Source organism: Bubalus kerabau, chromosome 9, assembly GCF_029407905.1.
Source record: "Bubalus kerabau isolate K-KA32 ecotype Philippines breed swamp buffalo chromosome 9, PCC_UOA_SB_1v2, whole genome shotgun sequence".
Taxonomy (NCBI): Eukaryota; Metazoa; Chordata; class Mammalia; order Artiodactyla; family Bovidae; genus Bubalus; species Bubalus kerabau.
In genome coordinates, this window is record NC_073632.1 from 26,646,118 (window position 1) to 26,662,315 (window position 16,198).

General features: G+C 41.7%; 1 protein-coding gene and 1 long non-coding RNA gene across 10 annotated transcripts in view; one reads left to right on the forward strand and one right to left on the reverse strand.

Moving 5' to 3' along the window:
- Window positions 1-5,953, reverse strand: part of HMGN3 (high mobility group nucleosomal binding domain 3) — a 36,500-nt gene extending 30,547 nt beyond the window's left edge. For 2 of the 9 annotated variants that reach the window (XR_008698004.1, XM_055534859.1), the window contains exon 1: window positions 5,734-5,949. Coding sequence is in view for 8 of the 9 variants with exons in the window: in XM_055534859.1 (XP_055390834.1) it covers window positions 5,734-5,748 (15 nt within the window). In the remaining variant the exon portion in view is untranslated. Of the gene's footprint in view, window positions 1-5,733 lie in introns of all 9 variants that reach the window. The other 7 variants (XM_055534858.1, XM_055534855.1, XM_055534856.1 and 4 more) reach the window with 7 other exon arrangements.
- A 130-nt stretch (window positions 5,954-6,083) lies between these two features.
- LOC129619651 (uncharacterized) lies at window positions 6,084-15,706 on the forward strand. Its single transcript, XR_008698005.1, has 3 exons — window positions 6,084-6,218; window positions 9,367-9,507; window positions 15,409-15,706. It is a non-coding gene; the product is annotated as an uncharacterized LOC129619651 (long non-coding RNA).
- Window positions 15,707-16,198: the final 492 nt, after the last annotated feature.

Below are 16,198 nucleotides of genomic sequence, written 5' to 3' on the forward strand. Positions count from 1 at the left end.
TTCAATTCAAGCCCTATCAAAATCATGGCAGGCATTCTGTAGGAATTTACAAGCTGATTCAAAAATTTGTATGAAAGCCAAAACAATTTTGAAAAAGAACATAGTGAGAGACTGACATTACCAGTATCAAATCTTACTATACCATAGGAATCAAGATAATGTGGTATTAATATATGAATAAATATATAGATTATGAACACAATTCAAGAGCACAGACACCAAACCTTTCCATTTATGATGAACTGATTTTCGACCAAGGTGCCTAGGTAATTCAGTGAAAAAGGATGGTCTTTTAAACAATTGGTGCTGTGACAAATAGATATCCACATATACCAAAACAAAAATAATATAAAACTGAAACCCTTATCTCACACTATTTACAAATTTAACTCAAAATGGATAATAGACCTAAATATCAGAGCTAAAATTATAAAACTTCTCGAAGTAAATATATGTGACCTTAGATTAGGCAAAGATTTATTAGATAGGATGTTAAACGGATTTCATCAAAATTAAAAAAACTTCTGTTCTTCCAAAGACATCAAGACAACACTTTTTAAAAAGCCACAGATTGGAAGGAAAGATCTATAAGTCATTTATGATAAAGGACTTGTATCCAGAATATATAAAGAACTCTTACAAATCAATAATAAGACGAAAATCCCATTTAAAAATGGGCAAAACATTTGAATAGACATTTCACCTAAGGTATCTATTATGCTAGTAAACACACAAAAAGATGCTCATCATCATTACTTATTATAGAAATGTAAATTAGGCTAATTAAAAGGCTATAACCAAAAAACCCCAACAATTAGCTATGAGCACAGATGCAGAGAAAACTGGAACCCTCATGCACTGATGATATAATTACCATCAAAATCAGTTTGGAAGTTTCTTAAAACATTAAGGATAGACTTTCGTACCACATGTCAGTTCCACCCTTTGGAAACTTCCCAAGAGAAAATGAAAATATGTCCATGCAAAGACTTACATATAAATATTCATGACAGCATTATTTATAACAATTCAAAATGAAATCAATTCAGATGTCTATCGACCTGTGAAAGGACAAACAGAAAGTCGAAAATTCATACAACGGACTACTATTAGGCAATAAAAAAGAATGGAGTATGGATACAAGCTACTCTGTGGATGGACCTCAAAATCACTGTGCTGAGTGAGAGAAACCAGACACAATTAGGCTACATATTGTTTGATACCTTTTATATAAAATTTCCAGAAAAAGCAAATCTATAGAGATAGTAATCAGTGGTTGCCTAGGACTAGGGGGGAGTAGGGACTATCTGCAAACAATGGAGAAGACCTTTCTGGAGAGATGGAAGTGGTTTAAAACTGGACTACAGAAATGTTATACAACTCTATAAATGTATTAAAAGTCACTGATTTGTATACTTTGTATAGATAAATGGACTTTATGGTAAGTACATCATACCTCAATATTTTTTTCTTTTTTAAGGAAATTACAGCCCCATCCATATTGCTTGAGAGTTGCTCAAGTGTCTGTGTCCCTCAGCCCTGCACAGTGACACAATCAATCTTTTTTTTAAAAAAACAGACTTAAAAAATTCACATCTCATTATTCTTAATAATATACATGTATTTGACTTCTAGCTAAACTAAACATTTCCATGTATTGGGTTTGTTATTTTCTTAAAAGGATATACATCTATTTCATAAGGACATCTTTTCATCTTTTTTAAAGTAGCATGCTTTTTTCAGTGGTATGTGGTAGACATCTTTTTTCCCAGTTTTTCATTAGTTTTAAAATTTTGTTATCAGGGTTTTCTTTTTCTTTGCCATATAGACATATTCATTTTCATGGAGTCAAATTTATCTGTATTTTCATTTACAGAGTCTGTCTCTGATGTTATAATATGCAATCTCCTTTTGAAAGATTAATCAGAAACCTTGAGTATTGTTAGGTAAGCATCCCCTGTCCCAAGCCCAGTGTTACTAGGCCTTTCCATTTTATGAAAAGAGATAAAACATAATTTCAAATCCCAAAGCTGGAGGCAGACGGACTTTTCTGCCTTAAACCTTTACGGGTAAAGACGAACTAGTGTTGACATCCCAAATTCCTGGAAAATTGTCTCATTAGAGCAAACTTCTGATGTGATACACTTGACATTTCCAATAGTTCCAGTGATGAGGAACTGGAAAAATAAAAAGAAGGACGTGAAAATGTGGCCGCTGCTGCTAGTCATGCCAGGACCATGGCTAGAGGGCTCACTGGCTGAGGCCTCTTTGTAGACCATCAGGTCATTCCATAACAACATGATCACTGCATTCAACGTGATCAGGCATTCGTGGATGTCTGACCGGAACAGTCTAGAACTCAGTCACTCACTGTCCCACCACCACCTGAGTCCAGGAATACTACCATTTTCCCTGCTGCTCCATTCACTATTAGTGGGTGGTGACTCACTACCCATTAGGTAATGAATACAGGAAACACAACTTTATTTAAATCTCACCGACTCAGGAAGACATGTAACACTAACTGAAGAACCCGTCACTACTGAGTGCTATACTCATCGAAAAATACTACTGCAGTTCCAAAAACCACTTGCTTTCATGTAGCTATGACTACCACACAAAGATACAGAGAAAACTCATAAAGGTAAGAGAGGCTCAGGATGTACTGCACAACACAGGGACTACAAATAATATTTTGCATTAACTGTAAATGGAACATAACCTTTATAACTGGATAAAAAAATTTTTTAAATAACTGTATTTTAAAAAAAGAAATGCCGTAAAAACATTTTATATTAATGTGGACACTATGGCCTTTAAGGCATATACCTGAGGCCCGGTCATGTTAGATACAATCAGAAGAGGCATTCAAATGCCTGAAAACAGAAAATGATTGTTTTTCTTTGTATATATGAGTCTCCCCCCCACACATACACTTTCAAGACTGGCCCCAATTCAACCTCTTTCCTTATCTAGCCTACAGTTTTTGGAATCTATACTATATATTCTGGGACCTGTATACAGGTTTAATATTATTTAATTGTTTTGTGCCCATTACTCATCAAATTAAACATAAGCTCCATGAGGGCAAACTTTGTATTCCTATGGCATTCAAGCAGTACTAGGATTCCAGATGCTTCTACTGACTTTGTTAGTGCCATTTCTTCCTCTGTAGCCTCAACAGTGCTCATTAAATAACATTTCTTGATTTCTGGAAAAAGTTGAAAAACAGGGGCCAAGAAGGTTAAAAAAAAAAAAAAGTACTGTGAGTGCACTTTGAAAACTTACAATGTAAAACAAGCAGTGCTTTAGCTTAGAAAAATACCACGGAGTAGTATGTAAATGCTTTGGCAGATACCCCAGCTTTACAGATCTCGAAGAGCAAAGCACAGATTGTCTCCAGTTCTCTTCTTTGCACCTAGGCAGGCATTATCTAATGACTATAGTTTCCTATGTAAGTTTCAGGGAACCCTAGGGCCCCATGAGGCAGTTCCAGGGTTCTATGGGGCGGCATCAAGGTTTGCCTGGTGAACAGGATGGCCATGGGAGCCATGTTTAATTTGTGGTTGCTCCTATCCAAGTAACAACCCAGGTCTTTGAGCCCTATGTATAAATGAAAAGAATTTCTATTAATCAAGGAGAGGTTTCCTATCTCCGAAGTAGACTGACACACAGGTGCCAACACACAGGTCCACCCTTGGTCCCAGGATGCCTGGCTAGCTTCTTCTCTGCTTTCTAGGGAAATAAAACAATAATCAAAAACCAGTTTCTCTACTGTTCTTCTGTTCTTCCCTTCTGTTCCGTTGAGAGAGGAGGGCAGTGAGAAAAAGAGAAGAGTAATGGTTTCACCAACTCTGACTCCTGGACAACAGGATTCCAGCACATCAGGATCTCTTATAATAAAGAATTTGTACAATCTATTTGTCTACATTTGTTAATAATTCCCAGAATGGAGATGATATCAACTCACTCTGGAACCCAGTTCTTGGTGACTCTACTAGAATTCCCAACCTCATCATTAAACCAAAGATAAAATGCCAAAAATAGTGGCATCATTCTAATGTCCTCATTGTGGTACTGGAAAAACCGTACTTTCATAATAATTAAGTTTAACTAATGAATCCGAAGTATTAGTACTCTTAATATGCCATCCATCTTCTCAGGCTGGGCGTTTCTTTGCATTTCAAATTCCTCTTCACCACCCATGAGAGAGTAAATAAAGAGAATGAGTAAACAATGTCTGGAAGTAAGGCCTTTACCTACAGCATCTAATTAAACCTTTGGTACTAGTTATTGGTAGCTGAGACCCTTAGGTAATTCCTGTCTTAAAGCCCCAGGTCAATGGCAGTACCACCATCTCTCAAGGAGTTCTGAGGTTTAAATGCGACGTTAAATCAAACTCCGCCCACAGTATGAGGCATATAGTATGTGCACAATAAACTCTTAGATTTTTTTTTAACTTTTAATTATAATATTTCTTTTTCCAAATGGAGGAGACAAGTTTTCCATCAACTTCTAAATATAGACAGATAAAAAGTCAAAAGCCTCTGTATTTTTAAAGCTGCAAGATTTTGAAAATAATGAGATCACTTACAAACATAAATCATTCCACCATCTTTAACTGATATACCAACATACTATTTGCCCTTTTGCTTCCAATTTAATATCCTCACTGCTTAACACTGTTGGACACGCGAGGCCAGGCGGTGGGAGGGTGCAAAGTATTTTCTCAGCAACAGCTGCCACATTGCAGTTTCTCCTCGGGGTGGAAGAAAGCCTTCCCTTCCCTCCCTGGGACAATGACAAGTCGCAGCCGGACTCAAAGGGAAACGTGCGTCCCCGGTGCGAGTCACTTGGGTGTCCCGGGCCTGCGCGGAAGGGGACACATAATGGTCCTGCAGGAGGGACCCTAAGTACCCCCTCCGCACCCAGGGGCGCGAGAGCACGCGGAGCCCGCCTTCCCGGACCGAATGTGGGTTCGGGTCGCCGAATCGGACCCGGTGACCCCTGCCCTTTGCAAACACAGTTGCGCGCGCCCCCGGCGGCGTCCCGTTCCTGCGCAGGGCCAACTCCGCGAGTCCCCGCCGCCAACTGCACGCAGGTCCAGCCGCCCGGCCCTGCCCGACACTGGACTGGGTACATACGGGTCTGCAGCGGGGGCGGCAGCCGGGTGAGCACTATGTTAAAACATGGCTTTCCCTCTCCCGTGGCCTGAGCGCCTTCGCGGCGCACCGGTGTGGGCACGGCCCACAAGGGAATAACCCCGACATCTGCCCGACTTACTGGATTCATTTTCGATCTCCCTGTGCGTGTTACTTGTTACTCCTCCCCTCCGCCCGCTCCCCCCGCCCCCGGTCTCGCTGCTTTTTCCTGCACACTAACCTCAATCTGGCAGTTTTGGAAACAGAAAACTCCCCTTCTGGAAGTGGGGGGGGGGGAGGGGGGGGTGCAAAGCGCTTTTGCTTCTTGTTCGAGGTAGAAACCATTCCGGCTAGAATGAGTTCGAAAAGAAGGGAAGTCGCGTCGCCGGAAAGAAAGTAACATCCAGAGATCGATGAGGACAGAGGGAGGGAGCAAGATCTGCAACAGGCACCTGAAAACAAGCCTGAAGGAGCAAAGAGAATCGCCGCCCTCGAGTTACTACCGAGTGCATTCCGCGCCATCCATAGCAATGGCAAGATTTGCTCTTCTCACAGTCTGAAGGCCTTTGAAATCTTTTTGGGTAAGACTTACCTTTCTCTTCGGCATAATGACTGTATTCGTGCAGCTTAAAAGTAAAGCAACGGGCTGGAACTATTGGCACCGCCGCTGGATGCTGCCGCCTCCGAAGCTGCTCACGCGCAGGTCTTGGCGTAGCCCGGCCTCCGGGACCTCAACCTCGGCGGCTCCCTCCAGGGGCCCTCTACTCGCTGGTCTCCCCGCTCCTCCAATGAGGAGCCCCGGCAGCCGGCCGCGAGGCCCCATTGGCTGCGGCAACGTTCTAAATTCCACGAGGGCACGCCCACCTCCGCGCGCACGGTACGCGCTGTTGTAGTTTCCACTTCACCGAAAAATCTGCCTGGCGACTGAGCATGCCCAGTTCAACTAGTAACCCCCGCAAGCCATGGGATCCTGGAGTTTCATTGTTTTGTTGCTCCCTATTTGGATTGTTATCAGTAGGAAGTGTGGGCCTTCATAAGAAGGAAAAAGAGTAAGGATGGACACATTAACTTTATAAGGTAAATGTATACGCGGCAAGCATTTTGTGTTTCCTGTAAAAGCTTGTAATGAGTCTTGTGTGGTGCAGAGCTTTGACAGTGGGAAGGTACTCTGCTTGGAGACAGTCTGGCAGTCTCTAAGGGTCTCAGTTTCCCCTTCTAGATTTCTAGTGACAGTAAACCCTAAAACTGCTTAGGAATAATTTCCTAAAACCTAATTTCATATTGCTTACAAATTCAGTCACCAGCAAACTAAGCTTGAAGGTGAATAGGGTGTGTTTACTATGGAAATTAGAGAAGACTAAACAAGGTCAGATAAGATTATTTTATTTTTTGGAACATATTTAAATGACAATTCAAATATGCACAATTTAATGTTTCTCAAAGTTCTGCAAGGCATCCAATAGGTATTGGATGCCTGGATTAAATATAAATATAAAATATATAAAATAAAATATAAAGTATTTTAATATAAAATAAACACTCTGGATTTATTTTATGAAATTATTCTTACCCAGATACCATAACCAGTGATAAAATCTCAAAAGTAGAGAGAACTAGAGATCAATTTCCTTCATAAACACAGACATGAAATCTTGAATAATATTTTAGTAAATTAAATAACTGTAAATGAAATGTAAATTTTAAAAATTGTGAATCACCTTTATGTTGAATACTTGGAATCTATATAATTTTCTACATCAGCTCTACCTCAATTAAAAAAAGTTCTTTTTAGGAAGTCAAATCCAGCAACATTTAAGAGGATAAGCCTTCATGACCAGTGTAGTTTATCCTGGGAATGCAAAATTGGTTTAACATTTGAAAGTCAATCAATGTAGTTATTCTTTAAATAATACATAGTAGTATTATAATAATAAAGTAGTATTCTTTATTAATAGAATAAAGGAAAGAAAAAACAGTTTTTCAACAGATACAGGAAAAGCACTAGTGAATGGTTAAACAAACTTTAGTAACTATATACAATAGAATACTACTCAACTTGATGAAGAGGAATAAAATATTCCTACCTGGATGAATGTCAAAAACAAAATGCTTTGTGAAAGAAGGCAAGTATAAAAGACCATACTGAATAATTCCACTTACATGAAAATTTTTAAAGCAAAATTACACAGTTAGTTTTATAATCATGTTGGAAGGCAAAAGTTCACATTATAGGAAAACACTAATGAGACCTTACACTACAAATATGGCCAAATCCACTTTAGTTACACAAAGGCTACAAATATGTATTAAATAGCATCATCAAGTAATTAATTTTAATGCTTGACATTTTTCTTTGTTAATTTTCACAATAATGAATTAGTATCCTAGAAAACTACAGAAGTGATCAATGACTTTCTTTTTTGTAATATCTTTAGGAACACATGGATTTTTTGGCATGGATATTTTTTTGGCATGCTTCAACCTGTTGCCATTATTACTTTTTTTGATACTCATATTGCTCCAATGTGAGAGACTTTTTTCAAATTAGTACTTGTATACTTTTGACATGATCCCAATTGTTTTTGATAGACTCCTTATTTTCAGGTGTTCAGTGGATCACAATGTACTGAAAAGAACTGAGATAAAACCAGTTCTTTGCTTCAGCACTGGATGGAATTTGTTTATAATTTTAACCATGGTAATTAATTTATAATGAAATTGTTTTGAAAGACAGTTAACTTGCAAAGTGCTTTTTATTTTTATTTTTTCAGTTAAAAATGTTTGTTTTGGCCGAACCGCACAGCATGTAGGGTCTCAGTTCCCTGACCAGGGATCAAACTCTGCATTGGAAGCACAGAGTCTTATCCACTGTACTGTCAGGGAAGTCCTTGCAAAGTGCATTTTAAACCAATGAAAACATTTTAAAATAAGGTACATGTGGGAAGGATGCTGAGTAACACTTGAAATCTGGCTAGAATTGTTTTTCTTTATGGAGATAAAATGATGTCACAACAAAGGTGGGATGGGAGTGATTTCTTTTCCCCCTCTGTGAGGAAAAGTGATTCATGAAGTTGGCTGCTTTAGCTGATGTTTGTCAAGACTAACCACTCAACCAACAACAGCAAACACAATTGTGACTGTTTTTACTGCATATAATTAAATAGTGGAACTGGTTTATGGAATTCTCCAAGCCCGAATACTGGAGTGGATAGCCATTCAATGAAAATGAGCATTGCTAATTGGATAAAGAGGGTTGATTGTGGGGACCTTGGGTCATTTGAGCCCCAGAATTCATTTCCAAGTGATGAGAATAATGGCTTTAGTTGTAAAAATAAATAACAGCATTGGTTCTTTTTACTTTGAAGGCACTTGTACCTGCCTGAGCAGGATGTTAGGGGAGGAAGGGCTTGCCCTGTGCCTTCAGTAGCCTTCACTGGCAGACCTAGGGGTGAGGAGGCAGGCAAGGAGGATGATTTTGCAGGTAGCTGTGATTCCAGATTAGGAGGTAAAGACAGCCAAGCAGAAGTGAGCATGCCCTCTGCAAGAGTGTGAGAAGGCCAACCTGGTAAGAAGAGACTCCTTGGTTTATCAGTAAATTCCTCTGAGTGTTTCACTTACTTTGACCAATCAACCTCTAAGACTAAAGTCTTCTCTGTAGGTTGTAGATGCTGTTTTAGCCAAGATAGACAAAGGATAAATGAAGAGGGTTACTGCCTGAGGAAGAAGGAAAAATGACTGAACAGACCTCTTTTCCAATTCCAGCTCCTTTCCCCTTCTTTCCTTCCCATAATGGTTGGAATCTTACATGGACCCCAGCACTTTTCAAACACCAAGGTGAAACCATATGTGGTACCATGACTGTCAGTAGAGAAGATAGGGGAGGAAGAAGGGAAAAGAAAAGAGGGCTGCTGCTGCTGCTGCTAGGTCACTTCAGTCGTGTCCGACTCTGTGCGACTGTAGAGACGGCAGCCCACCAGGCTCCCCTGTCCCTGGGATTCTCCAGGCAAAAACACTGGAGTGGGTTGCCATTTCCTTCTCCAATGCATGAAAATGAAAAGTAGAAAATACTAGAGTGTACGTCACATGATAAAGTGTACGTCACATGTTTTAGAAAGTGTTTCCATTTTCCATGTTTCCACATAAACACATGCCACACTTAGATACACATATATGGAGTGTGTCTGTGTGTGTGTGTTCTAGGTTGTGACTTGAAATTTATTTTTAGGAGGGGTCTTGGTGAAAAACATTGAAGCTACTGCACAGCCCTAATAAATACTCATTGGAAGGACTGATGCTGAAGCTGAAGCTCCAATACTTTGGCCACCTCATGTGAAGAGCCAACTCATTGGAAAAGACCCTGATGCTGGTAAGGATTAAAGGGAGAAGGAGAAGGGGATGACAGAGGGTCAGATGGTTTAATGGCATCACTGACTCAATGGACATGAGTTTGAGCAAACTCCGGGAGATGGTGAAGGACAGGGAAGCCTAGCCTGCTGCAGTCCATAGGGTCGCAAAGAGCTGGGCACAGCTGAGTGACTGAACATTAATAGCCCTAATCAATCTTGTGGTTTTGGGGGCTCCAGCAATTTCTTCCTCTGGAGGAAAGATGCTTCATCTTCAAGTCTTGGAAAGAAAATTTGAAAGGGAGGGGTCACCTCCTTTTTCTGTCCCTCCTTCCCTCTTTCAGGCAGGCACAGGCAGGTTTTGCTCGAAGTAATGGCAGCTGTGGAGAAATCAAAAGTAGAATCATATTTTGTTGCTCCTGATAGATCTCTAATTCCTGGATAAGTTACTGTTCTTCAGTGAATAAGCCAAAGAATTCCAGAAGTAAATGAACAAGAGATGGCAAAAGAGTACTCCTTTGTTGTTGGCGATGGTATTGTTATCAGTCAGGTCTCTAATTGGACTGAGTGCTTTTTTTTGAAGAGACCATAGTTTTTACAAAGTAACTAGAACAGTCCATAGCTTCCCAGGTGGCGCAGTGGTAAAGGACCCGCCCGCCAATGCAGGAGGTACAAGAGACTCAAGCTCGATCTCTGGATCCAGAGGATCCCCTGGAGTAGGAAAGGGCAACCTGCTCCAATATTCTTGCCTGGAAAATTCCATGGACAGAGGAGCCTGGTAGGCAACAGTTCCTGGGTTACAAAGAGTCGGAGTTCTTTGTGACATTTGTGGGGTTCTGCCACTCTAACCCCAGTTTACTGAATCAGAATCTTTTATGGCTGGATTTGGGAACGTACGTTTCAAACAAGCTTCTTGTGTTGTTTTTTATACTAGAATTTGAGAATTCTAGTCTGGGCCTGAATGCTGGTACTTAGACTGTATATCTGTGAAAGCCTCTAAAATTAACACACTTCCAAAGTAGGGCCTTCATTCTGTGGGTGAAACTTTCCCTGCCAGACCTCATCTTGTGCTCAGGCTTCATCCCTGCTCAGTTCCAGTTTTTGCCAGGCACCACCTACTTTCTTCTCTAGTTGCAAGGAGAGTAAAAATGCCCCACCTTGAGATCTTAGAAAAGCATCTCATCCCAGCTTCCCAGGCAGCTCCTCAGCCTCTGGCAAGGTTAAATTCCGTGGCCTCGCACCCTCAAAGGGTACCCAACCTGAGCAAAATCCCACAAGCCATGCCTCCAAGGCTCTATTATTTCAGCAACTGGACAAGCACACCTTGTAACTGCATTAACGAGGAGGCCCAGGGTGTTCTGTGATCTTCCAACAGTAACCCCCTTTTTGTTTTCCCAGCCTTCAACAAATGTGGTTTACACAGTTTTCCCAACCTCCCCCCACCCCCCGGTCCTTTTCAGGTTCAATCTCTGTGTTATTTACCTCTCCTTCTTCTTCTTGCTGCTGCTTAAACTCACAGGAGTGTAATTAATTTGCTCTTTGTAGTTCTCCAAAGACTATTTGGGCAGAAATTAGCCATGCTCTGTAACTAGAACCAGGGATTGGGCTGCATTTGTTCAGCCGTCCCTTTTGGCTTGGATGGTCCACGTGTCCTGTGCCAGAAGCCAGCCAAGTTCAAGGTGGTGAAAGTGGGGAATCCCAAGGTTCAAGGCAAGGACACAGCCAAGTCAGGACACATCCTATCCCTTTAAGGCAGAAGCCACAGCCTGCCAGGTGCCCAAGGCCAGCTAGGGGTTGTTGTCAGGCTCCCAGGCAGAGTTGTACTTTTTTTTTAAATTGGTGTCTTTTCATTTTTATTTATTTATTGTTTTGGCCTCACTGTGAAGCGTGCAGGATCTTGGTTCCCAACCAAGGATCCAGCCCCTGTCCCCCTGCATTGCAATTGCAGAATCTTACCCCCTGGGCTGCCAGGGAAGTCCCTTGTGTTGCACATTCTTGCAAACTATGGCCAGGGCAATGCACTCTCAAGCAGACCCACCTCTGCCCTCCCAGCTGGGATCTTGGTACCCACTTCTGATGTCTTCTGCATTTTCTTTAAACCTCAGTATCCTTGTGAGCTTGTACAAAACATCCAATAGCTCCACCCCCGTCACTACTCACAGGGCTCCCGTCTTTCAGGGCAGATCAAATCATTTTCTTTCCTCAATGGTAGCAAAAACAAAACAAAAACACCAACCAAGAAATAAAAATATCTAAGTTTAGGGAAATGAGAATCAAATGAATCATTCTGGAAAACACCATATAGCAACTGGAGATGGTCTTCAGGTTAGCTTGGTTATACTACTACTACTACTACTAAGTCGCTTCAGTCGTGTCCGACTCTGTGTGATCCCATAGACGGCAGCCCATCAGGCTCCCCCGTCCCTGGGATTCTCCAGGCAAGAACACTGGAGTGCGTTGCCATTTCCTTCTCCAAAGCATGAAAGTGAAAAGTGAAAGTGAAGTTGCTCAGTTGTGTCTGACCCTCAGCGACCCCATGGACTGCAGCCTTCCAGGCTCCTTCATCCATGGGATTTTCCAGGCAAGAGTACTGGAGTGGGGTGCAATCGCCTTCTAGCTTGGTTAAGAGCTGCTCTAATTCTCAGGCATTAGGTTAGAGTTAATAGAGGCAATAAAATGACTTTGCCAGGTCAGAATGAGTTCTAGCCACAAGGCAATGAATTTTTTTACCCACAGTGGGAAACTAGCCTGAAAATGTGCCATAGTCTTTAAGGTTGCTTTTAAGCATGGGGGGTTTTTATCGGTGTTGTTTTATTGTTTAAGCATGAGATTGTGCTGTTCCCACCAAAAATCTCATCCTTTCTCATTCCTACTTTCACTTCTCCAGAATTTTTAGCAAATGGTTTCTTGTTTGTTTGTTTTCTGAATAATTCAGTTTATCCCTTTATAGGTCAAAATATTTTTGATTTAACTATTTTAAAAGTAAATTCTTTCACAGACATGGAAAACAAACTTATAGTTACCAAAGAAATTGTGGGGGAGGGGACAGATAAATCAGGAGTTTGAGATTAACAGGTATACCCTACTAAATATAAAATAAATAAAAAAACAAGGTCCTACTGTACAGCACAGGGAACTATTCTCAGTATCTTATAATAAAGTATAATGGAAAGTAATCTGAAAAAGAAAATATGTATGTATATGTACAACTGAATCACTTTGCTGTACACTTGAAACTAACACAACATTGTAAATTAACTATGTAAATTGTTCAGTCATTAAGTCATGTCTGACTCTTTTTTGATCCCATGGACTATAGCCCACCAGGCTTCTCTGTCCATCGGATTTACTATACTTCGATAAAAAAAATTCCTCCTGCCAAATAAATAAATTCTTATCAGAAAGCCCTGAATTTGTACTTACAGAGCTTGAATTCCCAAGTCATTGAGCTATGATCATGTTACTCCACCTCTTTGAACCCTGGTTTCCTTGTGGTAGAATGAAAATAATGTTTATCTGAGCCGGACACTACCAGTTACCTGCCCAATATTCAAAGTGGTTTTCTTTCCTACTAACAGAATTCTGATTTTGGTAATAGCTGTCACCAAAACAAAACCTTTAGTCCCCCAGTTCCCCAGAAGAGAGAGGTTGCTATGTAACACTGTTTTGGAAATGAGATGTGTGCGGAAGTCAAGAGGTTGTAGTGTAAACACCACCTGTAACTGGATGGACCTAGCCCCACTGCTGCCTTCTGCCTTTGAACCTCCCCTTTCCATTCTGGAAGTTGCTAGTAATGTCTGGAGGTGGTCTTATGTCCGTGAGGATCAGAGCCAGAAGTTTAGGACTAAAGAAAAGAGAGGCAGCTAGCACTCTGTATTAGTCCTGGCTTGCTCCCCTGCAGACTGCTTACTGGGACTTCCCAAGTGGCTCAGTGGTAAAAAATCCACCAATGCAGGAGACATGGGAGATGAGGGTTCAATCTCTGCATCAGGAAGATCCCCTGGAGTAGGAAATGGCAACCCACTCCGGTATTCTTGCCTGGGATAATCCCATGGACAGAGGAGCCTGGTGGGCTGTATAGTCCACAGGGTGCCAAAGAGTCAGACGTGACTGAGCATGCACACATAGAGACTGCTTATGACACGTGGAAAATGAACACTTTGCTCGTTCAAGCCGCTGTAGTGGGTGCCTGCGACATACAGCTAAACACAGTCCCTCACTGATACACGGCCTCATAGAATTGGTGTCAGAATTGGAGACTAAACTATGAGAATGCATAAAAGCCTGAAGCACAGTCCTTAACATATTGTGTTTGATGAAACTGTATTATCAGGTCTTCCCTGGCCCAGTCGTTAGGACTTCACCTTCCAATTATGGGGGGAGGACAGCAGTTTGATCTTTGGTTGGGGAGATAAGCTCCCACATGCCCAAAAAGCCAGAACAAAAATAGAAGCAATATTGTAACAAATTCAATAAAGACATTACATCAAAGCAAAAATCTGGTTTTTTAAAAAGTATATTATCTTCCCCCATAGATTGTAAAAGATAACACAAAAAAATTTTTAATTTTTCCAGAATCCCTAAGGGCCTGACTTTGGATGTTCAGTGTAAACCTCTTAAAGTAGGTGGGGCCTGGGGGGTATGTGAAAATTATAAACAAGCTTTATTGTTGCTATAGCACCTGCTGCCCTACCTGTGGTCTGCTGCCGAGTCGTAAAGGATGGATGTGTTGCCTAACAACCTCATCTTCGCTGTGGTGGGCCTCCATGCGTGTAGACGCCAGAGTCTAAAAACCAGATCCCAGAGCCCACTGCAGCTCGGGTTCTGGGCGTGCTTTGAATCCGGCCAATCAGATGCACTAGCTTGGATTTAGAAAGTCGAGACTAGAAGGCCACGCTTGCGTCTGTCTGTCCTGTCTGCTACTTTCTCTTGTCCTGTGACAGTATCGGCAGAGATAGATACCAGGCACCAGCTCTGTGGGTTCTGAGAGGTGGGCTTCCTGGCGCGCAGCCTGTGGACCTAGATGGTGCCAGGTGTGGTGTGGTCTGGAACTAGTGGCAATGCTGTTTTCCTGACGGAGAGAGAGCGTCTTCATCCTCAAGGAGTCCTGATGCTAGTGGACTCCTGACTGCAGGGGAGACACAGCTCCGTTGATGACCTGGTTCTGGGGTGTGACTTTGGGAGACTTTCCTGAAAGCTCAACCTACAATCTATTTCTTTATTCCTCCACTTGTCCACGAACCATTGAATCTTCAAATCTCTCTCTTCCTCCTTGAATTAGATACAGCGGGTTCTGTTCCCTGCATCTGAACTCTGAGCTATAGAGCTTCTATTCTTGTGTATGTGTGCTCAGTCGTGTCCAATTTTTTTGTGACTCCATGGACTGTAGCCCTCCAGGCTCCTCTGTCCATGGGATTTCCCAGGCAAGAATACTGGAGTGGGTTGCCGTTTCCCACTCCAAGGGATGTTCCTGACCCAGGGATTGAACCCATGTCACTTGCACCTCCTGCATTGGCAGGCAGATTGCTGCTTACCAAATATTGCCAGCTCTAAGAGGCGCCCTCTCTTCCCCCAGAGCTCTGCTTAAGGGAGCAGTTGTTGAGACAGAGACTGGCTATGTGTGTCCCTGAGTGACCACCTTGAACAGAATCTTCTCAAGGTCCCTCCAATGGACATGGGACACAATAGAAAAGAAACCTCATATTTAAGCTGTTGATACTGGGGGGTAAGTTTGTCACCATGGGATTATCTTATCCTGAAATGACAGAATTTGGAAGAGTGAGCTGCTGCTTCAATAATAAACCCTAAATTATGTGGCATTTGGCTTAACCACTGGTCAAAGGAATCAAGGTAACTATTCTTGAAAGACTGAAAATCTATCCATGTTTTTTTTTTTTAATAAGTTTTTCCCATGCCCCCTGCAGTGAATACATGGAGTACTAACCACTGGACCACCACAGAAATCCCTGGAAATCCATGTTCTCTAGTGGGCAAAAAGTCGGTAAAGTGTTGCCAGCAGTCAACTGGAAAGTAGAAGGCATACCTAACTTTAGGGAAGAGACTGAAAGCAAATTATTATTATTACTGTTTATTTGCTTGCTATTCTCTGCATGTGACAAGATATTGCAAGAAAGAGATATGAGGAGAAGATCTGTCAGTTTTGGTAAAGATGCATAAAAGAGATAAGAGAGTTTGCAAATTCAAGGACTTACAAGGTTGGAAAGGCAACGGCTTCTCAACCCAAACAATAAAAGATAAAACTGATACTTTGAGCCATGAAGTCTATTAAAACCCAGCTTTGCAGTGAGGATCAGAACAGTGAACATGGATTAGGGCATGGTGGCTGATATCCCCTTCCGTTGGACCAAATGGCCATGAATTAAACACGGTTCAGGGGAAGAGATATTGCTCTCACTGCTGAGCTCAAGGAACCCACAATTAGGGAGGGAGGCGGAGAAAGAGGGAGAGAGAGGAGGGAAATATGGCAAAGAAATATGTCTAGAAAGAAAACATAGGGCTAAGAAGTCAAACAAGGTTTAATCTGAAAATCAGTTTTACTGTTAAAAGAGACACCAACTTGGATTAAAGGCAGTTGGAGCTTCTTGAAACTTAAAATGATCCTTGATTCCTATCAGAATGGGTAAGAAGTATGCTGACAAGACAGCTCAACCTCTACAATAGATAAAATCGTTGACCCTGGGTACCCACTGGGCG